Below are 26159 nucleotides of genomic sequence, written 5' to 3'. Positions count from 1 at the left end.
CTTATCACTTGGTACTTGGGAGAATAATTAAATTAAACTAGCCTATTCTAAAATGAAAATTAAAGTATTGCTGAAGATAAAATAGGTGCAACTTCTGTACATATTTTATCTAGGAAATTAATTCTATAAATTGCTGCATCATCCTCATTCAAGGAGACCTGGCTAGACTCTACCTCTGTTGGTAAAGAGAAAATCTTGAAAGATTTGGTTTCTAGATTTGATTTGCGTAAATCTCTTAAAGAGTTCTACGTTTATCACAAATTTTGTCTGAGTCACCAGAGAAAATCTGCAAAATTTAGTAGGGAATTGCTTGAAAAATGCCTGTATGACTGCTAGTATTTCCTGCCCCTTCTTGCTCTGGAAAGGCTGTAAGTACAGTTGGTCTGTCTTAATGGAGTTTTAGCACTTTTCTCTCCTGGGAGAAATGAAACTGATGGGAAAAACAGGAAACCAAATATCTGAATAACTTCAAAACCATTTGTGGTTTTGGTTTTAGAAATATGAAGCTCTTTGTAGGTGGAGGCGCACATTTATTTTTCTGAAGCAATTTACAAGCCCATAAAAAGTTCATCAAACCAATGACTGTTAGTTACTCCCTTCTTATCCACACATAGTGGTGTATAAATTATGTAAGTGCTGTGGTAATATAGATAACAATGATTTAAATAAAACTGAAGGGATGCATTTTCCTGAGAACAAAACATTAAGCAAACTGTTGAACAATCTTTAAAACTTTCCCTGCTGTCACATGAATAAATATAATAGTTCTGGAACTGGGTCACTGTCAGGCAAGAGTGAAGTAGGGAAATCCATTTAATGGAACAGTGCAACTGGGATCAGAGTTCTTATTGGAAAACACCTGTTTCTTCCATTATTTCAATAATACAAATATACTCTAGTGATCACATTTCCCATTCTGTAAAATTAAAGTTATAGGACGAGAGCCCTCTTTAGTTCTGCTAAATACTGGAAGAGTGCTCACAGATGGCTGAGAATGTTTAATAGCTGAGAAAATACATACAGTAGAGAGGAATTACGATTATCTGAGATGAGTTAAGTGATGATTTCCCTGGTTCAAGGTATCCTGTAAATTCCTGCTGTAGTTTAGATAAAAATACTTCATAGAAACACATTTTAGGGATTATAAGGAGGTACCATTAATATTCATGTGCTGGATAAGATGCCTGTAGCATGCCAAGATTTTTTTAGACAACTATCCTTAAATAATCCTTTTCAGAAGTTTGCCAAAATGTTTTCTGAGTTTAGTTCCTAGTCTTCAAAATTAATAATAAAGGGAAATAATAATAATAAAGGGAAAGTAATATATAATAAACCGTACATTTGAAGTGATCTGCTTGTGTCTGATTAAATCTTTTGCCTGAAGTGGAAAAAAATAGGACTGAACCGAGGCAATTTCAAGGCCCTATGTTTAGTGTTTTTTTTTTTTTTTTTCCCTCAAATAAATGTGGTGTGCATGCTGAGGTACACTTATCAGAAGAAGGAGGTGCTCCAGAATAGGTGTTGAAACATATATACATATTTTTCTGCTGTGGGAATCAATTTTCCTACGTAAGAAAATAGAACTAATAGGAATTTCCAGAACTATTTAGTCCCGTCACCAACAAGGTACATAACTACATTTTTTACAGGCTCAATTTTGAGCTACACTTTTTAATTAATTTTGCTGTTTTTGTTATTTTGGCACTAGTTTTCATGAGGAGAAGCTGTTCCAGAAAAAGCCGCATCTGATATTAGGAAAGGAGTGTGCAAAATTACTTAACATGTCAAGACAAGAACTGTTTTTTTTCAATTCCTTGCTACTATATTGAAATGAAATTAATTTTTGTCTCTAATACAACACTCAGTCAAATGGGACAGAAACAAATGTCAATAGGTTGCGTACCTTGTTGCACAAAGTATGAACAGCTTTGAGAAGGAAGAAAGATTCCAATGCTTAATGTGTGGGAATGGAGTAATGGAAGGTAATAATATATAGAAATAAAAGAGAAGAGGTCAATGGAAATCTAGAGTACCTATTAATTTCCATATCATGTCTTGATTTTCCATTTGGACCGAAATGATTTACCATGACCACTCTTCTACTTAAGCTTATATTGATGAAGTTTCAGTGTAAATCCCCACCTCTTTACAATTTACAATTCTCCTTGTAAGAGAAAGGCAACTTTATATTATAATAGTTAAAAGTGGAAAATAATGAAGCCTGATACTATTAGACTCATTCAGGTATCTCCTTCAACTGTGATTCAGAGAAGTGTCTAAGAAAATGGGCTGTGTAATGAAGTACTGTACCTATTTAGCTTTAATCTTACCTGTGAACCAAATCAGAGGGTAATTTTTATGATCTGTACCCCTGTTCTTTAGAAACCAAATTAAGACAATTACTTCATTTCATACGAGCTGCTTAATTATAGTTTAGAAAATATTATTGTTGAACAAGTTTTTGTGTGGTAAATAATTCATTAAATCATTTTGCTGGTTGCAGGTTATCCGTAAGCAGATCTGTTCACAGAATGTCATCTAGTTTTTGAATTGCTCTACAGTTCCCTGTGTCAACACAGAATCTCTTGCTTAGTGAATATCTATTGCTTTTATGACACGCATTTGTGCAGAATATGGATTAAAGATTTTTTTTTAAAATAGAACCAGTTTGGGTGGGAGACAGCTGTATGTACCTCATGACAGATGGTTTTGATCCATCAAGTTTACTGACAAAGAATAAGCCATAAACATGTAAAAAAAGTAGGAAGACTGCATAACATTCATGCCAATTGTGAAAAACAGCATGTTGTGTTATATTTTTAAAGGACTTCTTTCCTATTTCATCAATAAGTGAATAATTATTTTCTTTCATTATCACCGCTTTTTATTTTCTACCACTAAAGTCCACGTTTACGTTTAACTAAGTGTGACATGTAGTATTCGTCTTTTCCAAATCTACTAACTGTAACAATACCCTCTAAAAATATTATGTTTACTTTCTCTTGTTGCTTTTCTGTGTCTCTATTTCCTTACTCTGCTGACATATGGTTTTGATGTCATAAAGTAAATACTGCTTTTCTGGTTTTCGAAAGAATTGTAGAAGTGTACTGGTCATTTCTTAAACACTTGCAGTATCTTCATTTGAATTCATTTTATTTTCTGACATCTGATCATTTCAAAAGTTCTGCATTCTGAGACTAGAAGAGCAATTGTGATGTCTGACAGAAACATTCCCCCATGTGTTCTCATCCATCATTTCCACGGCTATTGTGTGAGCGTTCATTTTTCCCACTTTCCTTGCTGGTGTGGGTTATCAGAATACCAAGAAGATGGATCATAGTGGCACTAGAGTAAGGAAGTAGTGAGAGCATTTTGTCAGCTATGTTGCTTAGTGTTTCAGTCTGTAAGGTTTGGAGTATATTATACTAGGCCTTACAAAACTTTTATAGTTCACAACAGTAGCTCCTTTCTTCTTAGTGTCTAATTTATCTTCCTTATCCCATGTATTATTTATATGGAATTTAAAGTCTTCCATCAAGACATGCCTGTGAATGAAATGACTACAGGAGAGACTTGAACCTCTTTGGGAACCATTTCAATATTCTGTGGACTGTAGGTATTCAAGATACCTGTAATTGTTTTTTCTTTAGACAATGAGAAGAGTGTAAGAAACTGTCTCGTGGTAGCCAGAAAAAAATGATCCCATCCCCATTCTTGAGGTGAGAGAAGAATCATAGGCCCTATAGAAAAGAATAAGTTTAACTCAGCGAGTTTCCTTTGCTTCTAAATTTCAGTAGGCTGTCAACAGACTCTAAAGTTGCTTTTAAGTAATCTTACTGTTTGTTAACAAAACATAGATTCCTGCATTGTTCCTTGGAAACTATAGCTTGTTGTTGTCTTCCAGGATTACAACGGCTTGGCATGCTTAAATCCAATGGTGTAAAACATGTGATATTTAAAGACATTTATGTTCTTTTTATCATGGTAGCTGTTTCACATTCTTCTGTTGTGAAACACTGCACATCATTTTTCTTTCCAAACTTTCAATATAAAGTGAATTAATGCACTCAGCTGAGAGAGAGAGAATTTTTCCTTCAGTCTTTAAAATATCCTGGTTCTGGGCCCTGGGCTGGTTTTAGCTGGGATAGAGTTAATTTTCCTAATAGTAGCTGGTATACTGCTATGGCTTAGAATTTTAATGAGAACAGTGCTGACAACATTTGGATGTTTCAGTTGCTGCAGAACAGTGCTCACACAGAGCCAAGGCCTTTTCAGCTCCTTGTGCTGCCCTGCCAGCAAGGAGCCTGGGGTGCACCAGGAGCTGTGAGGGGACACAGCCAGGACAGCTGGCCCAAATTGGTGAAAGAGATATTCCATACCATATGATGTTGTGCTCAGAAATAAAAGCTGGGGAGGAAGTTTGGCAGGGCTGACATTGCTAAACTGGCTGAGCACAGTTGGATGGTGGTGAGCAATTGTGTTTTGCATAATTTGTTTTTTTCTTTTTCTTGGTTTGTTTGTTTCCTTGCTATTTGTTTATTTATTATTAACTTATTACACTGTCTTTGTGTCAAGTCAAGAATTTTCTTCTTTCCTTCCAATGTCTTTCTCCTCTCTCACTGGGAGCAGGGAGTGAACAAGTGGCAGTGTGGTGCTCAGGTCTGGCTTCCCACAGTAGCTTCTGGACATGAAACAATACCATGTTTTGTATACTGCCATTTGTTCTCAGATATTCTGCTACAAATTGGCACTGAATGTTGATGTGTATCTACAACAATGAAGTTCAGTGATAGCTATTTTCAGGAGGTTTACAGCTGTGAATCAACAAAGATGGAAATGAATGAAATCATCCTGTTTATAGATGAAGTGCTTCCAGTTTAAAACCAAACTTTGGAAAGCCAGGAACTGTTAACATTATGGCTTTAACCACTTCTGTTTAGTGGTAGAATCTTCCAGACCTTCACAGTTTATGAATGAATAGATTACTTAGTTGCATTCTTTAAGATTTACAGATTAACACGCATCCCTCCCCCCAAGACTATTTTGTTTGAGGTTCTGAACTTCTTGTCATTATGCCATTATACCTCACTTTTACATGAAGCAAGGTCCAGTCACTACACTAAATAAAAATAAGTCCTAACTTAGAAAAATCCACAATAAATTCTCAATAATTTATTGCAATATCATATATATCAGATATTTATTGCAATATCAGATATCATCAAGTCTTATTTATTAATATGATCACACTGACATCCTGAATCAGACTGGTGACCGTCTAGTCCTGTGGTGGATATTCAGCTTGACAATTTGTAGTTCAGTCAAAAGCATAGACACAATGAACAGATGTAGTATAAGCTACCTTTTCCAATTGAAACTTCTAGACATCTCAGATTTTCTTGATCCCTGAGTCGTAAGGGGTACCACACTTTCTAATATATGTTATCATTCGCTGCTATAACTCCAAATACTCGTCATATTACACATCTAGTTCTGTTCTAGTCCTACCATTTCAATAGCATCCTTTGCTAATAGTTTCTCAGCTGAGTTATCTACGCTGTGCATGATCACATTGCCACCCTGTTTCAGCTGTACAGCTTCTGGGCAGTTTGAAGGATTGGGCAGTGACATTTGAATTGTGAGCACCCATAGCACTGATGAAATGAGACATTAGGCTTGGCAAAATGCTCAGTGTTACTTGTATATTAGTGGGATACTACATTAAATTAATTAAATATATATATATAAAAATATACATATATATAAATATATATATATAATCCAGAATTAAGATATTAAATCAGTTGTTTGTTGAAAATGTGCAACAATGGGAACTGCTATTGAAAGCTGTCAAGAGGTTTAGATCAGCTGGGAGATTCTTTCCATCTGGATTTTTGATGCATTGTACATTTTATATCTGAAAACTTCCATGCATATTTTGCTTCTTTTAAAGTTAATGCCTACAAGGAGTGCTCCATTTTACTTCGGGTTATGATAAATAGGAAAGAGTTGAAAGTAATATTATCTTTTAGAATTCTGGATCAAGGTATGTTTTCTTGGACTATAAAATGAGTCCTAAACAGACAGGACAAATTTTCCAGTAGCTTCTGACTGGGAAGGAGTTGATTTTAAATTCCTTGAAGAAACACCATGTGGTGAGACTAAGAGGTGTATCTAAAACAAAACAAATGAGTCTTCAAGTAACCCTGCCACAAAAGCTATGTGACTCATTTTAGGAAATTCTCGCATTGCTGACAGTAGGAACACAAAATAGTGTAAATGGGTACTTTGTTGCATATGGAGACAGTGAAACAGCCTGTAATTTGGTTGGTGAAGGGGACACTGGTTGTGCTGGGGAGAGGCAGTGGGATTTATCCTGGGCTGGGAAGGGTGTGGAGAAGTTGGTGTCTGGCTGGATGCACCCACACATAGCATTGGGCAACTGCTGCCTCACTGCCCACTGCATTCTTACAGCAGGGATACAAACATTCAGAAAAGTGAACTAGGGACATGGTATTTTGCTAAGCAGTATAGTGAGAAATATAAACAGAAAGATGAATAAATAATTAGAAAGCTCTGCTGTGATTCAAAAAATAAAGTTTTTTGTTAAAGCAGGTATAATTCTTCAGCTGTTATAAATCAGTAGCTTAAAGGAAGCTGTGCTAATTTACTCCAGCTGAGTATCTGGTCTGTTACTTGCTAGTTTGTGTCAAATACCCAGTCGTTCTATCATCATCTCCAGAAACCTTTCAGCTCTGTATTTATTGCATAAAGATCTGAGAGAAGCTAGATTTTCTGAATGCAAGAGTTTGACCCAAATGACTTCATTGATAACATATGTGACAGAGGTTTTACACACTAAATATAGAGAGGTAAAAAAGGAAACCTCCAACTGTATAAAGATAGAGGGTGTTTATGTTGTTGTTCCTTGCTTGTTTGTTTGTATTCTGTTCTTCCCAGGGGATAAAAAGCCCAACTCCAATGTCTATATACAGTTTAGAATTAAAAGGACTACACAGTTATTAAAACGACTCTTACTATTGACAAAAAGTACTAAAAATCTCATCAAATGCACTTTTAAAGTAAAATAAAGAAGATAAAATCCAATGTGAGGAAAAAGATTCTACACTCTATAAATGAAGTCTTCTAATACAACGACAATCACACTGGAAAGATTTGTGCAAAATCTAATGCCATAAAGCTACTAATTCTAGAACATGTCTTACTAGTTCTCTTAAAATTTCAAAAATAATAAAAAATTGTTATTTCTATTTTAGCATTGTGCAAATTGTCACAAAAATGTATGGATCTGATCACAAAATGCAAACAAAGCCAACCAGTGTATTGATGGAAATAATGATATTTTAGCTACCCGGCCAGAAACAAACAAACAAACAAAACATACTCACTTGAACTGATTGGAATTTTCAATGCCTGCTTATAAATAAATGGGCTAATTGAAACCTATGTGATTCAATTTCAGGTCATAAAGGTAGTTTACTAATGACACTGTTGGCTATTTGAAGTATCTAGTTCTTATGGTTTAAATCTGCAGGCAGCTAAACACCGCACAGTCATTTGTTCACTCCCCTCACACACAGTGGGATGGTGGAGAAAATCAGAAAATTAAAAAAAAAAAAAAAAAAAAGTAGGACTCATAGGTAATGTTAAAGACAGTTTAATAGGACAGAAAATGAAGAGAAAATACTGATAATAATGATATACAAAGCAAGTGACGCACAATACAATTGCTCACCTCCTGCTGGTCAATGCCCAGCCACCAGCCAGACCTGAGCAGTGGCATCCCACTCCTGGCCAACTCCCTCATTTTTATTGTTCAGCATGACATCATTTGGTATGCAATATGCCTTGGCCAGCCTGGGCCAGCTGTCCAGGCTGTTTCCCCTCCCAGGTCCTGGTGCATCCCCAGCCTCCTCACTGGCAGGGTAGCATGAGGAGTTGGAAAGGCCTTGGCTCTGTGTGAGCACTGCTCTGCAGCAACTAAAACATCTGTGTGTTGTCAGCATTATTCTCATCCTAAATCCAAAGCACAGCACCATACCAGCTACAAGAAAGAAAATTAACTTTATCTCAGCAGAAACCAGGACACTAGCTAGCTGTAAATACTGTGTGATTTGCTTAGCAGAAATTAGTATACATGTAATTAATATCCATCAGCTGTCTGCCAGGGCATTTCTGAAGTTCTAATCCCTAACAAAGCAGTGAGATGGTCAGAGTCCCAATGATATGACAAGACTCTAAAGAATATAATTTGCATAAAGGGCCCCACCCTGCAAAGACTTATTTCATGAAAATTGCCCTATTATTTTCCGTTAATGTGATAGAGGAACAATAAAATATACAGGAGCTTCCATTAGCAGTACTTGAACTCTGTTTTTAAGTTTTGAGCTGAAGTCCATAATGGTAGCTGAAATAATTTTCTTCAAAGTTCAGTATTCTGCATTATAAGAAAGTTTGACAGTGAATAAGAAGCAAAAGTTTGGTTCCCTAGCTTATAAGTTCTCTGTTGTTCATTGTTCAAGGGTCTCAAAAGCCCAAGATTCAAATACTGAAGAAAATTTGAAGATCATCATTGTGAAATTTTGTTTACACAAGGAAAATGTTGTGCAGAGCCCCCAGGAAAATTGATATAGAGATCCTGGAGAACTTGCCACTGCTTCCTCTTCCAAAAGCTCAGTCAAAGTTGATGAAGGAAGCCTAGAAGATTCTGTAGTTCAGCTGAAACAAAAACTCTCTGAGCAAAGCGATTTTTTTAATGGTTTAGTCTCTAGATTAGGTTTCCTAATTCAATTATTTCATGTATGCATATTTCTGGGTTGTTATGTTCTTACTACAGAAAGTTGTATTAGTAGGTTTTTTGTTTGTTTGTTTATTTGTTTGTTTTTTTCAACAAACTTCAGAATACAAAGTGCAGTAAACTGTAGCCCAAGTACAGCTGGTTATGATTTTTTTTTTTTTTTGAGTAAAGATTAGTCTTGTTTTCTGCATTTTTTCCTACTAATAATCTTTTGAAATCTGATACTGCTGATTAGATAACATTCAGAAATGACAGATTTGCTGATGCCAGATGATTTTTGTTCATGTAATTTGGAATACTCTGTTGTGGATCATAAACTGGCTGAATGGCTGGGCGCAGAGCATAATGGTGACAGAAAGTCTAGTAACTAGCAGTGTACTCAAGGGGTCAATACTGGGTCCAGTCCTGCTTGACATCTCCATTAATGATGTGGATGATGGGGCAGAGTGTACCCTCAGCAAGTCTGCTCAAGACACAAAACTGAGAAGAGTGCCAGATACACCAGTGTTTCATGCTGCTAACCAGAGGAACCTCAATAGGCTGGAAATACGGGCTGGCAGGAACCTCACCAAGTTCCTTAAGAGAAAGTCTGAAGTTCTGCACATGGGGAAAAACAACCCCAGGCACCAGGACATGCTGGGGGCCACAAAACTAGAAAGCAGCTTTGCAGAAAAGGACCTTGGAGTCGTGGTAGATGCCTAGTTGAACATGAGCCATCAGTGTGCCTTTGCTGCTAAAGTATCTGGGCTGCATTGGGTAAAGTATTCCTGGTAGGTCAAGGGAGGTGATCTTTCCTCTCTGTTCAGAAATAGTGAGGCCAAACATGGAGTGCTGTGGCCAGTTCTGGGCCCCTGGTACAAGAAAGACATGGACATACCGTAGAGAGTCCAACAAAAGACCACAAAAAATGATTAAGGGACTGGAGAACCTCTCATGTGAAGAAAGGCTGAGAGAGTGGGAAATGTTTAGCCTAGAGAAGAGATGTCTCAAGGGGAATTTCATCAAAATATATAAATACCTGAACAGATGTACTTTACCCAGTCTCACCTTCCATACATATTCAGATGTTAGAATTGGACCTGAAATAATTTTACCAATACAGTAGTAAGAGAAAAAACATAGTTAAATCACAGTAAGTGGCTGTTTTTGTTTTTGTTTTGTTTTTTTGTCATTGTTGTATTGTTTTTTACACTAAAGCTTCTAACAGGGGTGTTAGAGGTCTGTAATATGAGTTTTAGTCTGTATATATGTATCTTGTAGTGAAAGACAATGTGAATAATACAGATATCATATAACATAAAGCATGAGGAGCACAATATATCTCTCCTATGAGGAAAGGCTGAGAGAGCTCGACCTGTTCAACCTCATGAAGAGAAGGCTCAGGGAGGAACTTACAAGTGAATATAAATACCTGAAGGGAAGGTGCAAAGAGGATGGTGCCAGGTTCTTTGCAGTGGCGCCCATTGACAGTACAAGAGGTAATGGGCAGATACTGAAGCATAAGAGGGTCCCCTCCTGAACATCAGCAAATACTTTCTTATTGTGAAGCTGACCAAGTTCTGGCACACGTTGCCCAGAGAGGTCGCAGAGTCTCTTTCCTTGGAGATCCTCAGAAGATGGCTGGATATGGTTCTAAGCAACCAGATGTTGTTCATCATGGTTGAGCGGGGACGTGGGGGGGTAGGGGTGGGACAGACCAGATGACCTAAAGAGGACCCTTCCATCCTAAACTATTCTGTGATTCTGTGATTTCACCTATTCTAGCCTTTTGGAGGATGTCACAGGTCAGCAACAAAGTGAATTGATAAATGTACATACTGAGTCTCACAGAATGATTTCTGAAGCTGTTACTTGCTCCACTTTCTCAGATGTCACATACTGATTTTGAATATTTTAAAGCTGATTCACCTTCTGAAAACAAACAAACAAAAAAGAAAAACACACCACAAGAGAGTGGAGATAAGTATTCCTTACCTGCTGATGGTCAACTAAGTAAAGCAATAAAACAAGTAGTAGAAAAACAAGTTCTCCAGACCACATGTTTTGGTTTTCTTTAGTTGTGTGTCATATAGCGATTTGTTTGTCTACTTTCAAGTATTTTGAACAACAGTATTTGTTTGACATGTCTGGAAAACCAATCTGTCTTGAATTCAAACAGAATACAGCTTAAACCACACTTTGGATTTTATTTTTTAATTTTTAATTTTTTTTTAGTAACTTGTTTGAGGAACAGAAGTCATACCAAAATCTATCCAAATATCTCCTAACTAGCCATTAAATGTGAAACTAAATAATGTTCCTTAATAAAATCCCTGCTCTTGTTCATGACACTTTCTTGCCCCTGTGCGTTTTCTGGTAACTACTGCTAGAAAGAAAGTTCTAATCAGCAGGTTATAAAAGGAGTTTTATATTTTTGATTCGTTTGCTCCTTTGTGACTTCACTTTTTTTTTTATCCTGATAGTCTGCTCTTCCTTTCCCTTTCCCTTTCCCTTTCCCTTTCCCTTTCCCTTTCCCTTTCCCTTTCCCTTTCCCTTCCATTTCCCTTCCCTTTCCCTTTCCCCTTCTTTCCCCTTTCCCCTTTCCCTTTCTTTCCTTTTTTCCTTTTTTTTTCTTTTTCTTTCCTCCTCCTCTGCCCCCTGCCCCCACCCAACTTTTCCAACATTTTTTTTTTTGTTTGTTTTTTTGGCCAAGGTTGCTTGGCAGCAAGAGAATTGGTGTATTTTTGTACATTCTGCATTTTTGCCACTCCATTTAATGGGGCCATATTGGCTTTCTCTCTTGTTGGTACACTGCAGGTCAAGTGTAGGCGTGTGCATGCTTTACAAATTTATCCCCATCGTTGCTAATGTCTGTCCAAGATGTTAGTAGCTGGTGGTTTTGTTTGAGGGACACTTCATGCTGTAATTCTTGAGTGCAAATCACTTTTTGTTTCTTTTGTTCATTTATAAAGAGAGACTGAAATGGAGCTTAAATAATTCTTTCAGTGAATACATTAACCAGACTCTTCTATTGTGGCTGTTTAAGAGCTGAAAATAATTAGCACAAAGCCACATTTCCTTCACAGAGCTTTAAAAAGAAGTCAGGACATTACCATTAAGATAATCATGAATTCAGTCTCTGTAGAAAGAAGGGGAGGAAAGAAAAAAGATTAAATATATTTCAAGACAAGCAAAAAGATTTCTTCTGGGAACATTTCACCGTTGAATAAAACATTCCCTTGGGAAATAATTTGCTATTTGGGTTTGTATTTTGAGGTACTTTGTGAGTACCTTCACAGACTCCAAATAAGAACCTCTTTAAAAATTCTAAACCTACAAAACCACTACACACAGTAGCTAGTTTCCTAAGAGACTGTTAATTCAGAAACAATAATATCTTCAGAGTTTGGAAAGGCTGGAACGAGAAAGCAATATTGTTGATATTCAGGTCTCAAGACAAATTTAGTTTCAAAAGGACTAAAGAATTTTTTGTTTGTTTGTTTCTGTCATATGTTTCCCAGGACATGGAATTTTATTTTCAGATGGTAGAAAAAGACATTGGAGTACTGAAAAAATGGTAGTTTAGAATTGACCTTACTTTTAATTTTAGATAAGCCTTTCTCCCATTTATAAAAAAAAAAAAAAATTAGCAAGCAGAGGATCAAAGCAATAAGATGTAATAGCTGTAAGACAAGAAGTAGCAACCAACTATCCAAGCCAAGGAAAGCTGGGAATCTAACCCATAAAGGTTGCCTTCGAGAGAAAGAAAAAAAAAAAAAAAAAAAAGAAAAGACAACCACATGAACAAAGAAAACTCTGCCCTTCAAACTAGTTAAGAAAGGTAGGAAGAAATCTTTCTAATACTAGTCAGCTTACAGCTGGAAGAGCCTCTTCTGCCCTCATCGGAGATGCTGAATTTCTTCAAAGGATAGTAAAGTATTGGACAAAAGAGAGAGGAAAATATGAAGAGCATCCTGAGAATATGGCTCCTTTCTTATAAGCTTGCTATTTGCTGTGAATGCATGAGAAGCATGTGTATCACCATCATGTGAATTTCCTTCTGGCTTCTCACATGGTGTTAAGTATTTTCTATATAGTAACAACGGTCCAGTAGGTGACTGTCCAGTATGTCAGTAATGAAGATGCTCATGGGAAAGCTGTCTGATCCCACATGAGTACATTTGTCATTGTGATATAGGGGCACTTTGAATTTAACCATTACTCTCATCACCTGTGAGATTTATTACAATAGCTTCAATTTTCTTTATTTTTGTTGCAATGTCCTAGAAATTAAAATAAATAAATAAATAAATCTTGTTTGACCTCACAACAAGATAAGAAAAAAAAAAAAAAAAGGCTTTGTTTCTGTTGTTGTTGCTGTGGCATGAAAAAAAAAAATATGGACCGAATCCAAACAGAATTAAGTTTTAAGGGAAGGGAGTTTTCATGAGGAGAATAGTCATCTTCATAGCTCCAGTTCAATCTTTGAGATGTCAGTGGTGAAAGAGAAAAAGAAGTCCAAGTTAAATTTATCATTAGTCTTACCTCTACCTAGAAATCAGATTTATTGTTTTGGAGTCTACCTTATCTTCCAAATAACGGTAACCATAGATTGTCTGGTTTAAAGCATTAGATGACTTCATGACAGTAAAGACTTCAAATGGTCAATGCTATTAGAAATACACAGCCTCTTTGATTACTTGGGAAATATGCAATATTTCTCCATGGGGAAATAGAAAATCTGGAAAATTCTGAACAGTTTTGAATGACCAGTGTAATAATGTGTAATGTATAACACAGAAATAAAACATTTGGAAACTGATGTCCTTAATTAAATAGGGTACTATCTCCTACTGCAGGTATTCATCTGAGAAAAATAGTGTGCTCAGACCCAAGAAATTCCCAGAAGGAAATACACAGAATAGATTTTAAATTGTGCATAGCTTTCTGGCATTCCACATAGGAAAGAAAAGTGTTCAGAATGATTAACAACAACAGAATTAGACTGTAACACCTCTACATGTTTTCACTTTTTACATGAACTTTGGTAAAGGTAAAACAGCTTTCAAAATTCAGATTTGGAGCCAGACCACAGCTACCTCTAAATTTATGTCCTGGTACTGGACTTGTACCCCTCCCTACCCTTCTTAATTCCATTTTGGAAAATAAAGAAAAATAAAGTTTTGGATCAAAACAGTAGGAAAAAAAAAAAAAAGAAAGAAAATTAAATGCAGAAAAACTAATTTTCTTACTTCAGAACTCCCTATGAGATTTTGTTTAGCATTCGTCTGAGGCACCAGTGGTACTAACTAAATTCGTTTGGCAGCTAGCAGCTACTTAGACACATCTGTGGGTCTTCTAGGATGTCTTTCCTTCTTGCATGATTGTGTCTTGAAGGGTCAAGGAATGCAGTAAAGCTTGCAGTAAAGCTCTTACCTCTTAACGCTCACATAAGAATGTGGCACTCTTTCACGTGGAAGCATGCAAGAGCTAGCATAGAATGTTGTTGTTAGCTTTTAGTGAGAGTAATTCAGAGCTGAAATACATGTATAAGTTGCTATACTATTTGGACCAGAGTTTAAACTAAAAGAAATATTGCACAACCATAACTTGGCTTGTTAGAAGCCTGCATTCCTCATCCCTCACTATAAATGTCATTGCTACCTTTCTGGTATTTAATATATTACTTTCTGGTATATGCTTCTCATTCTAATTTGTTTCTGACATAACATCCAAGAGACTCATGCCTAAGAGTATTACTGTTAAAGAAAGATAATCCTTTTTATCGTTGTCAAGTCACTCCATGCTTCCCAGAAAACAAACAAAAAAACAATATCAACAGAAAAACAGTAGGCTTAAATAACCTGATTTGTTAAATGAATGTTAAATTTGTTGAATGTTATTTTGTTTTTTTTCCTCATTTTTTAATGCTGGTAATAATTTTCTGTGTGATCTGGGCTTTGAGAATCCAAAATAAGAAAAGCTGTGGCTGAACAGTTGGCACCTTGAGATCTTGCCTCTGTTGGTTGGGATGTATCCTTTTCACCCTCTGGCTTGTGTAAAATCTTTTATTCTCTTATTCTATGTTTTACTCTTCTATGTTTTCTTATTCTATGCCTGACTCTTCAAAGATTCCTCCTGGACTCACACCATTGGATCTAATTTAGCAATTCATTCTTTAGACTGATCCAAGAGTGATAGCAACCGAGCTAAAAAGGAGAAAAATATTATTGATTAGAATTTTGCTGGAATTTGGTCTCCTTTCAGTTTCAGAAGTCTCTTTGTAAGGGTAGTTGGGCATGTGATTATGCACATATCTTCCTGATGCTGCTAAATTTTGGTGCTATGTTGTGCTTCATGTATGCATTAGTAAAACCTTATCTGCAATGTTGTTTGCAGGTTGTTGACTAGCCACTTACTGCTGCAGATGCTGACTTCAGTCATCTAAGTGACAGATTTCTGCCAGGCCATTTTTTGTGTGGTTTGCTCAGTGCTTAGGAAGTTGCTTTATATTTAGGACTGGTTTCTAAGCTATTCTGCCCATAAACTGAAGGAACAGAGATGTGGTGGATGTGTTACAATGATAATGGTTTTCCCAAGAGAATGACATAACGCTATATATGTAACCGTAAGGAAGAGAAGATCTTAAGGAAGCTTGAAAAATGGAAAACAGTCTATCTGGATATTAATCCAATTTACTGGCACTCATGTTAAATGGATTGATTCCAGCTCTCTCAGTAAGAATGACCATCCTCTACTAGGTCTAAGTTTCATCAGCAGATACATAGATTACAATTACACAGTGCACCCAAGAGGAACTACTGTTCAAAGGGGAAACCCATTTGTTATAAATTAAGAAGAGAAAAAATATTTTAGATGACTGCATGCTTCTCAGTTCTCTCCTTTTTTCAAGACTTTATCATTATGTTTTGCTGAGCAAAAAATATATATATATTCATATTTTCATTACTGCTTTCTTTGTTTTTTTTTCATCTTCTTTCAACCTCAGTTTCCCAACATCTTTATTCTCCTCTTTTTCTGTGTATTCTTCCTGTGTAGTGCCTCTGGCATTCACTTCTTTGGCATGTAATTATAAGCTATTAAAGCATTAATATTGGTATGATAAAAATTTTAAAGTTTAACAATATTTTATTGAGATTTTTGATACCACAAACACATTCTTTAAAAAGTATTTATTTTAGCTATTGATAACTTAGGAAGATAACATGGTTATTCCTTAGGAAGATAACTGAAGTAGATTGGGTTTATTTTTGAAAACCATCTAGAAATTGTGAGAAATAGAAGCTGATTGCTCTTAGAAGGAAGAGATTTTACAGATTCTGAGTTTGTTTAACAATAAGCAAAGCAGAAAGGTGCATCATTTTTTTTACAGTTTGTCATCTGATTTCTGAAATTAGGAGCACAAAATCATGAGAAGCGTTAGCTAATCATAAATTCACCATCAAATTTGCTTATCTTCACCACTTAAAACCACAAATAGGGACTGCTACTTGTAAGGATAATGAAAATACAGATTTCCTTTTGTGAAAAAAACTGTTATTGCTGAGCACTGTTTGCCACTTCTGTGATTAAATATTTGTTATGAAAAATCAGCTGTTTCAGGGACACTTTTTGTTTATAAAATAATGATTTCTCCATAATTTTCATTAAGAAAAAAAAATGTGTCAGTAACAGGGCTTTATTATCCTTTGGACACATACATGTATTTTTTTCTGAAATTGCAGATGATTCTTCATCAACATAACTCAATAATATGATAGTATTATCAGTGGGTATGTCTCTCAATGTTATCCACAAGATAGGAATTTTAATGCCCCAGAATTACAAAGTTCTCTTTTACAGAAATTTATTTATTTATTTACTTACTTATTATTGCTTCCCATTACCCTCTTCACAATGAGATATTGCTACCCCCACTTCAATTTTGTCAGCTTATCTCCTTCTAGTCACCCTAGTAGCTGCACTAGCTTTGCAGCAGCTCTGATCTCACTTCCCAGATGGCAGGGAGGACTGCCTCCTCCCAAACGGCAACACAAACTGACTTGCAGGGAGTGGCAAATCTATACTTCATTCTCCCCCTGGAAACATCTTATTTGCAGTACTCCCAGACCCTTCTTTCTCTCTGAACTTCTCAGCTAGGATAACTAGAACCAGGATACATATGGCATCTGGCTTTGCAGAAGGATGAACACAAGGAATAGTAATAATAAAAGCAGCAGAGCATGGGCTTTTTTCTTAGCAAAATAAATTCAGTAATGCAGCACTAGTGACTAATAACAACAGTCCATTTGTAAGTCTTGTGCTTATCTTAAAAACATGAGGAAATGGCATATCAGTTGTTCCAGATTATAGGATCTTGTTCTTCAAATTAAGAAACAGAGAAAAAGGTACCCAGAAACTTCACTGTTGCCTTGTAATTATATCTCAATAGTGCATTACTGGAAGATAAATCAGTATTTCATATATATAAAGTATGACCATTACACTTGGCTAATACATACCAGAGTTGCACTCTATACTGTCAAATGTTAAACAAAATATTATTACTTGCCCATTTTGATAAAACAGATTATTCTCTCAAGCTGATTCACCTTCCAATTGTGTTGTGAGATGTTGAAAAACTAGATTTCCTCTTGATAAAATAGTTCCCAGTTTGGTCATTAATAGACTTTATGGATATTTCACCTGCAGTGGAAATTTTTTTATGTTCAGTTTAATGAAAAGCAAGATCTTTCATTAATATGGAAAAAGCCCTAGGTGCTTTAATTTCAGTTTTCCAGCATTTATCTTATAGCTAAAAATAAAATTAAAAAGGCCATTCTTATGTCTTTGGCTTGGATAACCTAAGAAATAAAGGAGGTGGGGAACATGAAGAATGATGTGCATTTATTTGCTTTCATTTTCAGAAAATACTGTAACAATGCCTTAATAGTACCTATGACATTTTGATAGGTATTGTTTAGATACTTATTGAAGACACACACTCCTCCAATAGATTATATACCTTGCTAAACTCAGAAACAATAGGTGTGAAGTAAATTTAAATGATTTTTAATGCACGTGCATATTTAAGTTTGCTATCCAATGTATTTACATGTAAATTTTTTTTCTGGCTATCAGAAATTTTTAGCTCTATTTTATTAGGACAATATGATCAATCTGATGAACAAATATGAATTGCTCCAAAAACAAAAAGTACACTCTAAATATTATTCTCTCAAAATATTTAAATTCATTTCAGAAAAGAAATTTTATGTTTTAATTGCCTTATAGGCCTTAGTTAAAAGTAAGAAATAGCAACATATTTTACAAACTGAATCTCTTTTAAATGGCAGTTATTAACTTATTGGCTTTCTTTCAATGCAAGCATTAGTTTTCATTAATGTCAATGGTGACTGGTTAGAATGAGTTTAGTAATGGAAGGCAAATGACCATTAATGGACATTTCAGTATTCCAGCCTTATTTATTTGGAGATTGTATCTATGTTAGAATTGAAATATCTCTTTTCCTAATATCATTTTTTAAAATAGGTTTGTGGAGACCAAAACCAAGGAGCAGTTTTCCTACGTGAATTTACATTGATTCGGAGAGAAAGCCTTCATGATGACTTCCTGTCTGATTTGCTGAATAACCACAAAACAGAAGATCCGGTAGGACTCTATTATTCTAAAAATCTTAGTAGAAATACCTGTGAGAATACAGATTTTTGCCGATACACTGGGTGCTCTATCAAATTCCAGAAAATTACAAATTTAATTTATTAATTAGAAATGTTGCCCTGAAAAATATTGGAAATTCCATATAAATAAAGATCTGTACATAGGGTGGGTGTTAAATGCATTTGAGATTACATTCTTTTAGGGAGAGATTTTTTTCTGAAAGAAGCACAGATTGGTCTATAGCTTTCTTAGGAAAATTCTTTTTCAGAATTTTGGCAGTCTAATTTGCTACTGTTATTTGATTTGCACATCCAAAAGGAGTTTATTTGTTATTAAATTTTAAATGAGTAAAGTTCAATTCCTAGATTATTTAAGAAATAAGTTATGCTTTAAAAAGACACATGTTATAAAATGAGCAAAAGTCGATTACAAAAAGATAAAATAGCTTCATGGAAAACATAATGCAATTTTCACTCTCTTCTGTGCATGTCTGACAAGATGTTTGTTTTGAAGTCTGAAGAATTTCAGAATGTCTGTTAAGCAGCTAATTCTCTGATGTTGCATAAGAGATGAATATGGAAGTAAAGAAGCTGAGAGTCATAAACATAATCCTGCCTTAATATGAAACAAAGCAATTCAGCTAACTTTAAACTGAAGTAAATTTATGGTTCTAACACTTTCAAGGGTTGAAATTTTATGGTGTCCAACAGACTGTGGTATAACAGAAATAGTGGTGCATTAGCTTCTGATATTTCCATGAACTGCTGATGTATTTTAAGGATTAAAATTCAAAATAAAGAATCTGTAGAACAGGAAAATAAAAGTGACTCTAGAGTAATTAAATGTTGGCACAGCCATGCTCACTTCCTTTTAAATCAACTTTTTTCTCATAGCCTTAGAGGGCAGTGCCTGAAGTTACCTTTCTTTCAAGAGTGAATGTTAGCCAGTTATCATTGGTGGAAGCATGTAGAGCTAGGACTTCGGAAGGATGGGGCGGAAGTCTTTTGATAAGTCTTGTTGCTCAGGTCAAAGAATCCAGTTAACAAAGGGAGTGAAGGCATTAAACAATCCACTGTGTTTGTGCTAATCTATCTTGTCTCAGACAAGTTATCCTTAATGCTTTACAACCTCTAAAAGAGTTTTCAGATCAGGCAAAACCAACACTTTTTTCTTTCACTGTGGGTAATTTTATGGCAGTTCAGAATTGCATCAAGCAAGTGCTTGACTGCCAAGACTAAAATAAAGATTCACCGAACAGAGAGTGCTGGTCTTCCGCTACCCCCATCCACTCCTCAAGGGAGTAGGCTGAAATTGTTATTCATAGAAACCATTCATTTCCTGTGGTCAGGAGGACCAAGCAGTATTTTATTGCAGTTGTGTCAGTACCAGTGAACTGATTTGTTGTTTTCTGGGTTGTGCTGGCTTTGTGCCAGTCTTCTGCCTGTTTATAAGTGTATCTTGATTGCATTCACCTAAGCAGAAAGTAATCTGAAAATTATTCACAGATTTTACTTCCACATAGTGGTCTTTTACTTTTTAATTTCACAAGGATGTTGTATCATACCTGTGACCTTCCTTCTGTGAGGACATATATGTATGAATACACAACGATGTTAAAAGAATATCGCGTAGAAAATGTGACATTGCAGTCTTCATTTAAGTATGACCTGGGGGACTTGTACTGCAACCTAATTTCTTTGAGATATCTGTAACTACATAAGCACATACTGTTTCCTCTGCATGACTGATTCAGTCAGGAATAGGTAATATGGAATACCTTGAAGTAACTCTTCTGTATATTGCCTGACATATTTTGACTGTATGTGTGGTCTTGTGATTTGTTTATTGTGTGCTATGCAGACTGCAGACTATATTTCAAAGATAGGCATTGATTTCAAGAAAAGCATTTCTCTGGTATTTAATTTAAATACCCATTTCTGAAATACTAGTGAATTTACTTTCATAAATTTCTGTAACCTATATAGGACATCATTCTGATTTTACAGATGTAGACTCAAAGGCTCACAGACATTAACATCAGAAGCACGTACATGAGTTCTCTGTCTGAGACACAAGGTCCTATTTTATTCAATTCACTTCACATTAAATAGCAACCAACTGGAAAAATTTTGACCTCAAATGCAATTACGAGTGTTCAGCACCTCTGTCTATCAAGCGGAAGATAGCAGGTAAGGCATCTTCAAGAGTGACGACTGCATGATTACTACCATACCAGAAAAAATGCTACAAAGTGCCTGCAACACAAAATCTGTTGTTACAGAGGCAGAAATATAGAATGTAGTTTTCCAGGACAGAAAACACAGTCCATGTCTGTAGGACCAATCTGTCTTAATTTACAGGACTAATCCTTTTTATTTCACTGTACTTTCACACTGTGATCACCGCATATCTAATAAGAAAATCTGCTGCAGAGATGTTTTTCTAACAAATGAGCTACAGAGAAAAATGTATCAAAACTGTATCCAAAAAAAAAAAAAAAAGGTCTTTCTTTTATTACACTTCCCCCCCATATTTCCCACTTTGGTTATTTTTAGGAGTCCTGTGACTAACATAGACTAGGCTTCTGTTTGCAAATTTTCAAAATCAGTGAGCACATAGATTCCCAGTTTAAGTTGTGCAGTGAGAATCTTAATTAACAGTTACAAAAGTCTTTAATCCTTGTATTTTTCCCTGATGATGGCATAAGCTCATCTGATGCTTTCTGGGAAAATTCTGTGGGAATGGCCCACATTTAGAAGTTACCGTCTGAACACTGTGTCTTCACTCTTCAAAATGCTGTCAAAGATTCTTTTTCTTTCCACTTGTATATCCATCCTTGCTCTACCTTCATTAACTTTAGGGATAAAAATTTACCAGAAGCCAGAGGAAGATTTATATTTTTATCATTTTCTGTCCTGTGCATAGCCAGTAACTGTGAATTACACTAACAAAATTATTTAAAGGCAGCCACTGAGATATGAAACTTGTGATGCCTAAGTTATGTTGGTTTTGTTTCTTATATTTTTGCTGCAAAAAATAATAAAAATAATTTAAGTACTACGGAAAAATAAATAAAAATTAACAGACCAAAAGGATTCAGAATGTTTAGTGGAAACAAAACTTAGGGTTAAGGGGATACCTATTTTAAATAACACCCTAAACATTATTCTTCTACAATTTTAGGAGAATACAACATAAAAAGTTCCTGTCTATGTTGTGATACGTTCCTGAATGTCAGTGATAATACTATTTGGGATTCGAGAAGCCTTCTACCATTTTAGAAGTTACTGTTATGATGGTGATGGTGGTTTCACATGAATGTGCAGCTAAATTCCAACACAACACTCTCTCACTCCCTCTCCTCAAAAGAACAGGGGGAGAAAATATGTCAAAAAAAAAAATATCTCATGGGTTGAGACAAGTGCAGGGAGATCCTTCACCAATTACCGTCATCAGCAAAACAGACAGTGTACAGGAGATTACTGTAATTTATTGCCTATTGCTAATGGACTACAGCAATGAGAGCTAAAGAAAAATAAAAACACCTTTCACCCAACCATCCTCTTCTGCCTCCTCCCCAAGTGGTGCAGTGGAATGGGGAATGGCAGTTATGGTCAGCCCGTAACGCTTCATCTGTACCACACCTTTCTCCTCCATCTCTTTTCCTCCTCCAGCATGGGGTCCCTCCCATGAGATGCAGTCCTTCCTGAACTGATCCCACGTCAACTTCCCAGAGGCTGCAGTTCTTTAAGAACTGCTCCAGCACGGGTCCCCCACGGGCGGCAGCTCCCCCCAGACCCCTGCTCCTGCGTGGGCTCCTCTCCACGGGCTGCAGCTCCGGCCCGGGGCCTGCTCCTGCGGGGGCTCTCCATGGGCCGCAGCCTCCTCCAGGCCACATCCACCTGCTCCACCGGGGGCTCCTCCACGGGCTGCAGCGTGGAGATCTGCTCCGTGTGGGACCCGTGGGCTGCAGGGGGACAGCCTGCTCCTCCAGGCCGCAGAGGAACTTCTACAGCGTTTCTGGAGCACCTCTTGCCCTCCTGCTGCACTGACCTTGGGGCCTGCAGGGCTGCTTCTCACTCCTCTCTCTCCCAACTGCTGTTTTGCAGCAGTGTTTTTCCATTCCTTCAATCTGCTCTCCCAGAGGCCCAACCAGAGTCACTCCCTGGCTCAGCTCTGGCCAGCAGCGGGTCCCTTTTGGAGCCGTCTGGAGCTGGCTGTAGTCTGACATGGGGCAGCTGCTGGGCTCTGCTCACAGAGGCCACCCCTGCATCTCCCCTGGCTGCCAAAACCTTGCCATGTAAGCCTGTGTTCTGATTTTGCGATAGACTTACCGACTAAAATTTCTCTACACCATTATTAATTGAGAATGATAGCAAACCCTGTATTCAGTAATGAAAACCAAAGTGTCTAACCTTTAGGTTGATTTTTGTTGTTATTTGTTTTGTTTTCTGTGTAATATTTGATATAAAGTGTATTGCTCATACCTTTCAGAAGGAGGGAATAATTTCCTGGATTTAAATAGGAAAAAAATATTTATTCTTTATTTTTTGAGCCATGTTTTTTGTTGTTTTTCCTTTGCGGTCTGAATTATTTGATGTGTAGAGGCACAGTATGCTTGGAACATGCTTGTTATGTAAGGAATTTCCAAGGTTCTCAGTTCAAGATCACATTTTTCTAAACAGTTATAACACCATGCTGCAGAATCCTGGTTTGAGCTCCTTAGGGCTGGAGAAATCTCCACCAGTCTGCAGGAATTACAGGGCCTGTCCCATACATCTACTGACATGATGAATAAAGAAAAATTATTTGGTGAAAAGAAGGGCTCCTCTCTGACTACCTCTACTTTGTATTTGCTCTGTAGAGGACAGATCTCCCTTGTGAAATCAAGACAGCCTTACATTTGCTGCTGTCAACCCAATTATTAAAAAATCATGAGTCTTTCCTAACAAAGCAATGAGATTGAGCTCAATATTTTGGGGTGTATAGAAGAGCTACCTGAACTTTTACTTGCAGTCTGACATTAGGAACTCTTTAAGCACTTTCTGACCAGGAAATATAATACCTTCAGAGAGATCCCAAGTCAAACTGGGACTTTCTCTGCAGTTGTAAGGAAAGCAGTGGGAAACAATTAGGTCACAGACTTCTCACAGGCCACCTGTAGCAGGTGCATGGTGTGATAGAACATGGTTTGTGAACCTTGCTTTCATGCCATAACCAATTGGTTTCGTTAGATAAACAGGATGTCCCTAGGCTACAGTTTAACTATCACTGTTGTAGGAGAATATAATCTCTTTAGAAATGAAAGCAGCTTTTTCAGGTTTTTCAGTGAAATGTAAACCTGACTGCAGATAATGGAATTCTGGATCTAATCATGTTTGTTTGATTCAGCACTTCAGAAAGTCACTAGGCCACTGGCTGGTAAATTGTGTTCTTATTTTACTGAGTAACATCATATTTCTTACTTCTTTTATCACAACTGATAATAGTCAAGTTCTGTCATATATCTCAGTACTCTTAAAAATATATTTTGTTAAACTTATGCCTCATGGTTCAATCCATGTTTATGGCTGCTCCTTATCCACTTGCCGTTTTGAACACTGATATTTTTCAGTGTAAATCTTTTCCTGTCACAACTTCTTTGAAATGTTTTTCAGTCTATAATTACTTTATAAAAATGTTAGTTATTTCTTCCAGATTAAAAACTTTATCAAGGTTAGTATCTTAAAGTTTTATCTTTTTTTTTTTTTTTTAATAATGTATTAAATATATTTAGAGGTGTGTGGATAATCAAAAACAAAAATAGGATGAACCATTGGCATGAACCTACATGCCTCATTTCTGAATCTCAGTATTTAGATTGCAAAGGGTCCTAATGCTTCTTTGTCCATTCTTCTGATTGCCTCTTAATGATATTTTTTCCACAGCTTTAAAGATAGAAGCATGACCATTAAATGGTTTGGACCTCTTATTGTTCCTATTTTTTTTTCTTTTTCTGTTAGAAAGCCAATCAAGACACCACTGCTTGGAATAACTAAATAAATAAAATTTTTAAAAAAGCATTCCAAAGCTTGGAATCCAGGTTCCACAGCTGCCAAAACTGTCCCATGACTGCATCTAGTGCTGGAGTTGACGCAGGAGGAAAGGAAGCTGTTTTTAGAAAGACTGAGTTATTAGCCTTGCCTACATTAGGAAAATGAAAAATTGAAAAACAGCTAAGCCATTGTTTGTGTAATGATATAGAATGTTATTTGGTCTACCACAGTACATAAACAGAGCTTAAATTTATTAATAACTGTTCCCAATACCTATTCCTAACAACGGAAAAATTCCCTAGTTTCCATCAGATTAAGTAGTTATTTTGTTTTCTTCAGTGAAGTTCTGGAAATTCTTTTTCATGACACTGTTTCCACTCTAGGGAATTCAAATAAGTAGCAGCTTATTTTGCACTAATAGAATATGGGGATGTTCTTTGTGTGTGGAAGTCTTGCTTCTGTACAAGTCTTGCTTCTGTACATTTTAATAAAGGTCTTATGGTACTGTAAATTGCAAATATAGTGTAAATAGTTCATGAACGAAAGCAGTTAAGAATAGTTATTACACTCAAAATATTTACAGTTCGAACTTTTCAAAGTAGACATTCAATATCACTTTTTTAAGGTCTTCATTAAAATAAGGAGCCCCTCTTTTTCATATTATTAGCAGATTTTGTTTAGTCATTTTAATGCAATTTATTAATTAAGGTACAATGGGTGTATGGTAAGCATCAAGTAAGTAAATGAAAGAATAATGTAAAAGATCGCTAGCAAGGAAGACAGGATACTGTCCTGAGGTATTTCAAACTTCTTCCTCTAGCTGAGAAAGCTATAATCTTTTAGCAGCCAGTGATGATGAAACAAATAGCTCACTCAAATGTTTTGGAGGAAAACGTTCAATTTTTTGAAGGAGGAGGGGGGACTTAGCTTGCCTCCCTGACTAAAATAAATAAATAAATATCTCTCCTGCTAAGAAAATATTCCTCATTTTCTCTTTTATAAATTTTAAGCTACCGTACTAATAATAAAATGTGGTTGCATAGCTTTATATGCTTGCAGGTTAGCACTTTTCATGCTTTCATATATCTGTGTTAGGTTCATATAACTTTGAAGTTCTAATAGCTTTTTTACTTTCTTCATATGTGCTTATATTATATATTTATGCCACGTATAGCTAATTGCTCTTTATTTGCAAAGATTTAGACACACAGAGTTTTATATATATGTATAGGCCTATCTAGATGCCACGTTTTTAACACAAGTCTCAGAACTCTGAAGCAATGTAGACATTTTAGCAAATTCTTACTAGTAAGTTTTCTGAAACAAAGTGGAGGAACAAGTTAGAGCTAATTCCTTCAGTGTTGATTTTCCAGCAGTTATAATGAGACTTCTGAAAAATGGCCTGTGATGCCTTATGACTAGAGGCTTTTCAGGAATGCTTCTCTTGCTTCCCAACTGTACAGAGCCTTCTTTATTGCACTGAATACAGATATAATTACTTTAGGCTCAACGCTGTCTCTAACAGCCAGTAGAGACTATAACTGTGATACTCCACTCTTGGTCACTCACTGCAAATGGCAAGGGGATTATTTGTTTCCATTCCCTGTTCACATGGACTCAGGCTACCTTCTGAGGATGAGGGCTGG

The 26159-nt window shown here is 36.2% G+C and overlaps 1 protein-coding gene across 3 annotated transcripts in view; it reads left to right on the top strand.

Moving 5' to 3' along the window:
- Positions 1-26159, top strand: part of ADAMTSL1 (ADAMTS like 1) — a 481138-nt gene that overhangs the window by 108889 nt on the left and 346090 nt on the right. For all 3 annotated transcript variants that reach the window (XM_066987715.1, XM_066987719.1, XM_066987716.1), the window contains exon 2: positions 18350-18469. In XM_066987715.1, the coding sequence (XP_066843816.1) occupies positions 18350-18469 (120 nt within the window). The remainder of the gene's footprint in view (positions 1-18349; positions 18470-26159) is intronic.

This window comes from Anser cygnoides, chromosome Z, assembly GCF_040182565.1.
Source record: "Anser cygnoides isolate HZ-2024a breed goose chromosome Z, Taihu_goose_T2T_genome, whole genome shotgun sequence".
In the NCBI taxonomy this organism is placed as follows: Eukaryota; Metazoa; Chordata; class Aves; order Anseriformes; family Anatidae; genus Anser; species Anser cygnoides.
The sequence above is the reverse complement of the archived record's forward strand: the minus strand, read 5'-3'. Positions and strand labels throughout refer to the sequence as shown.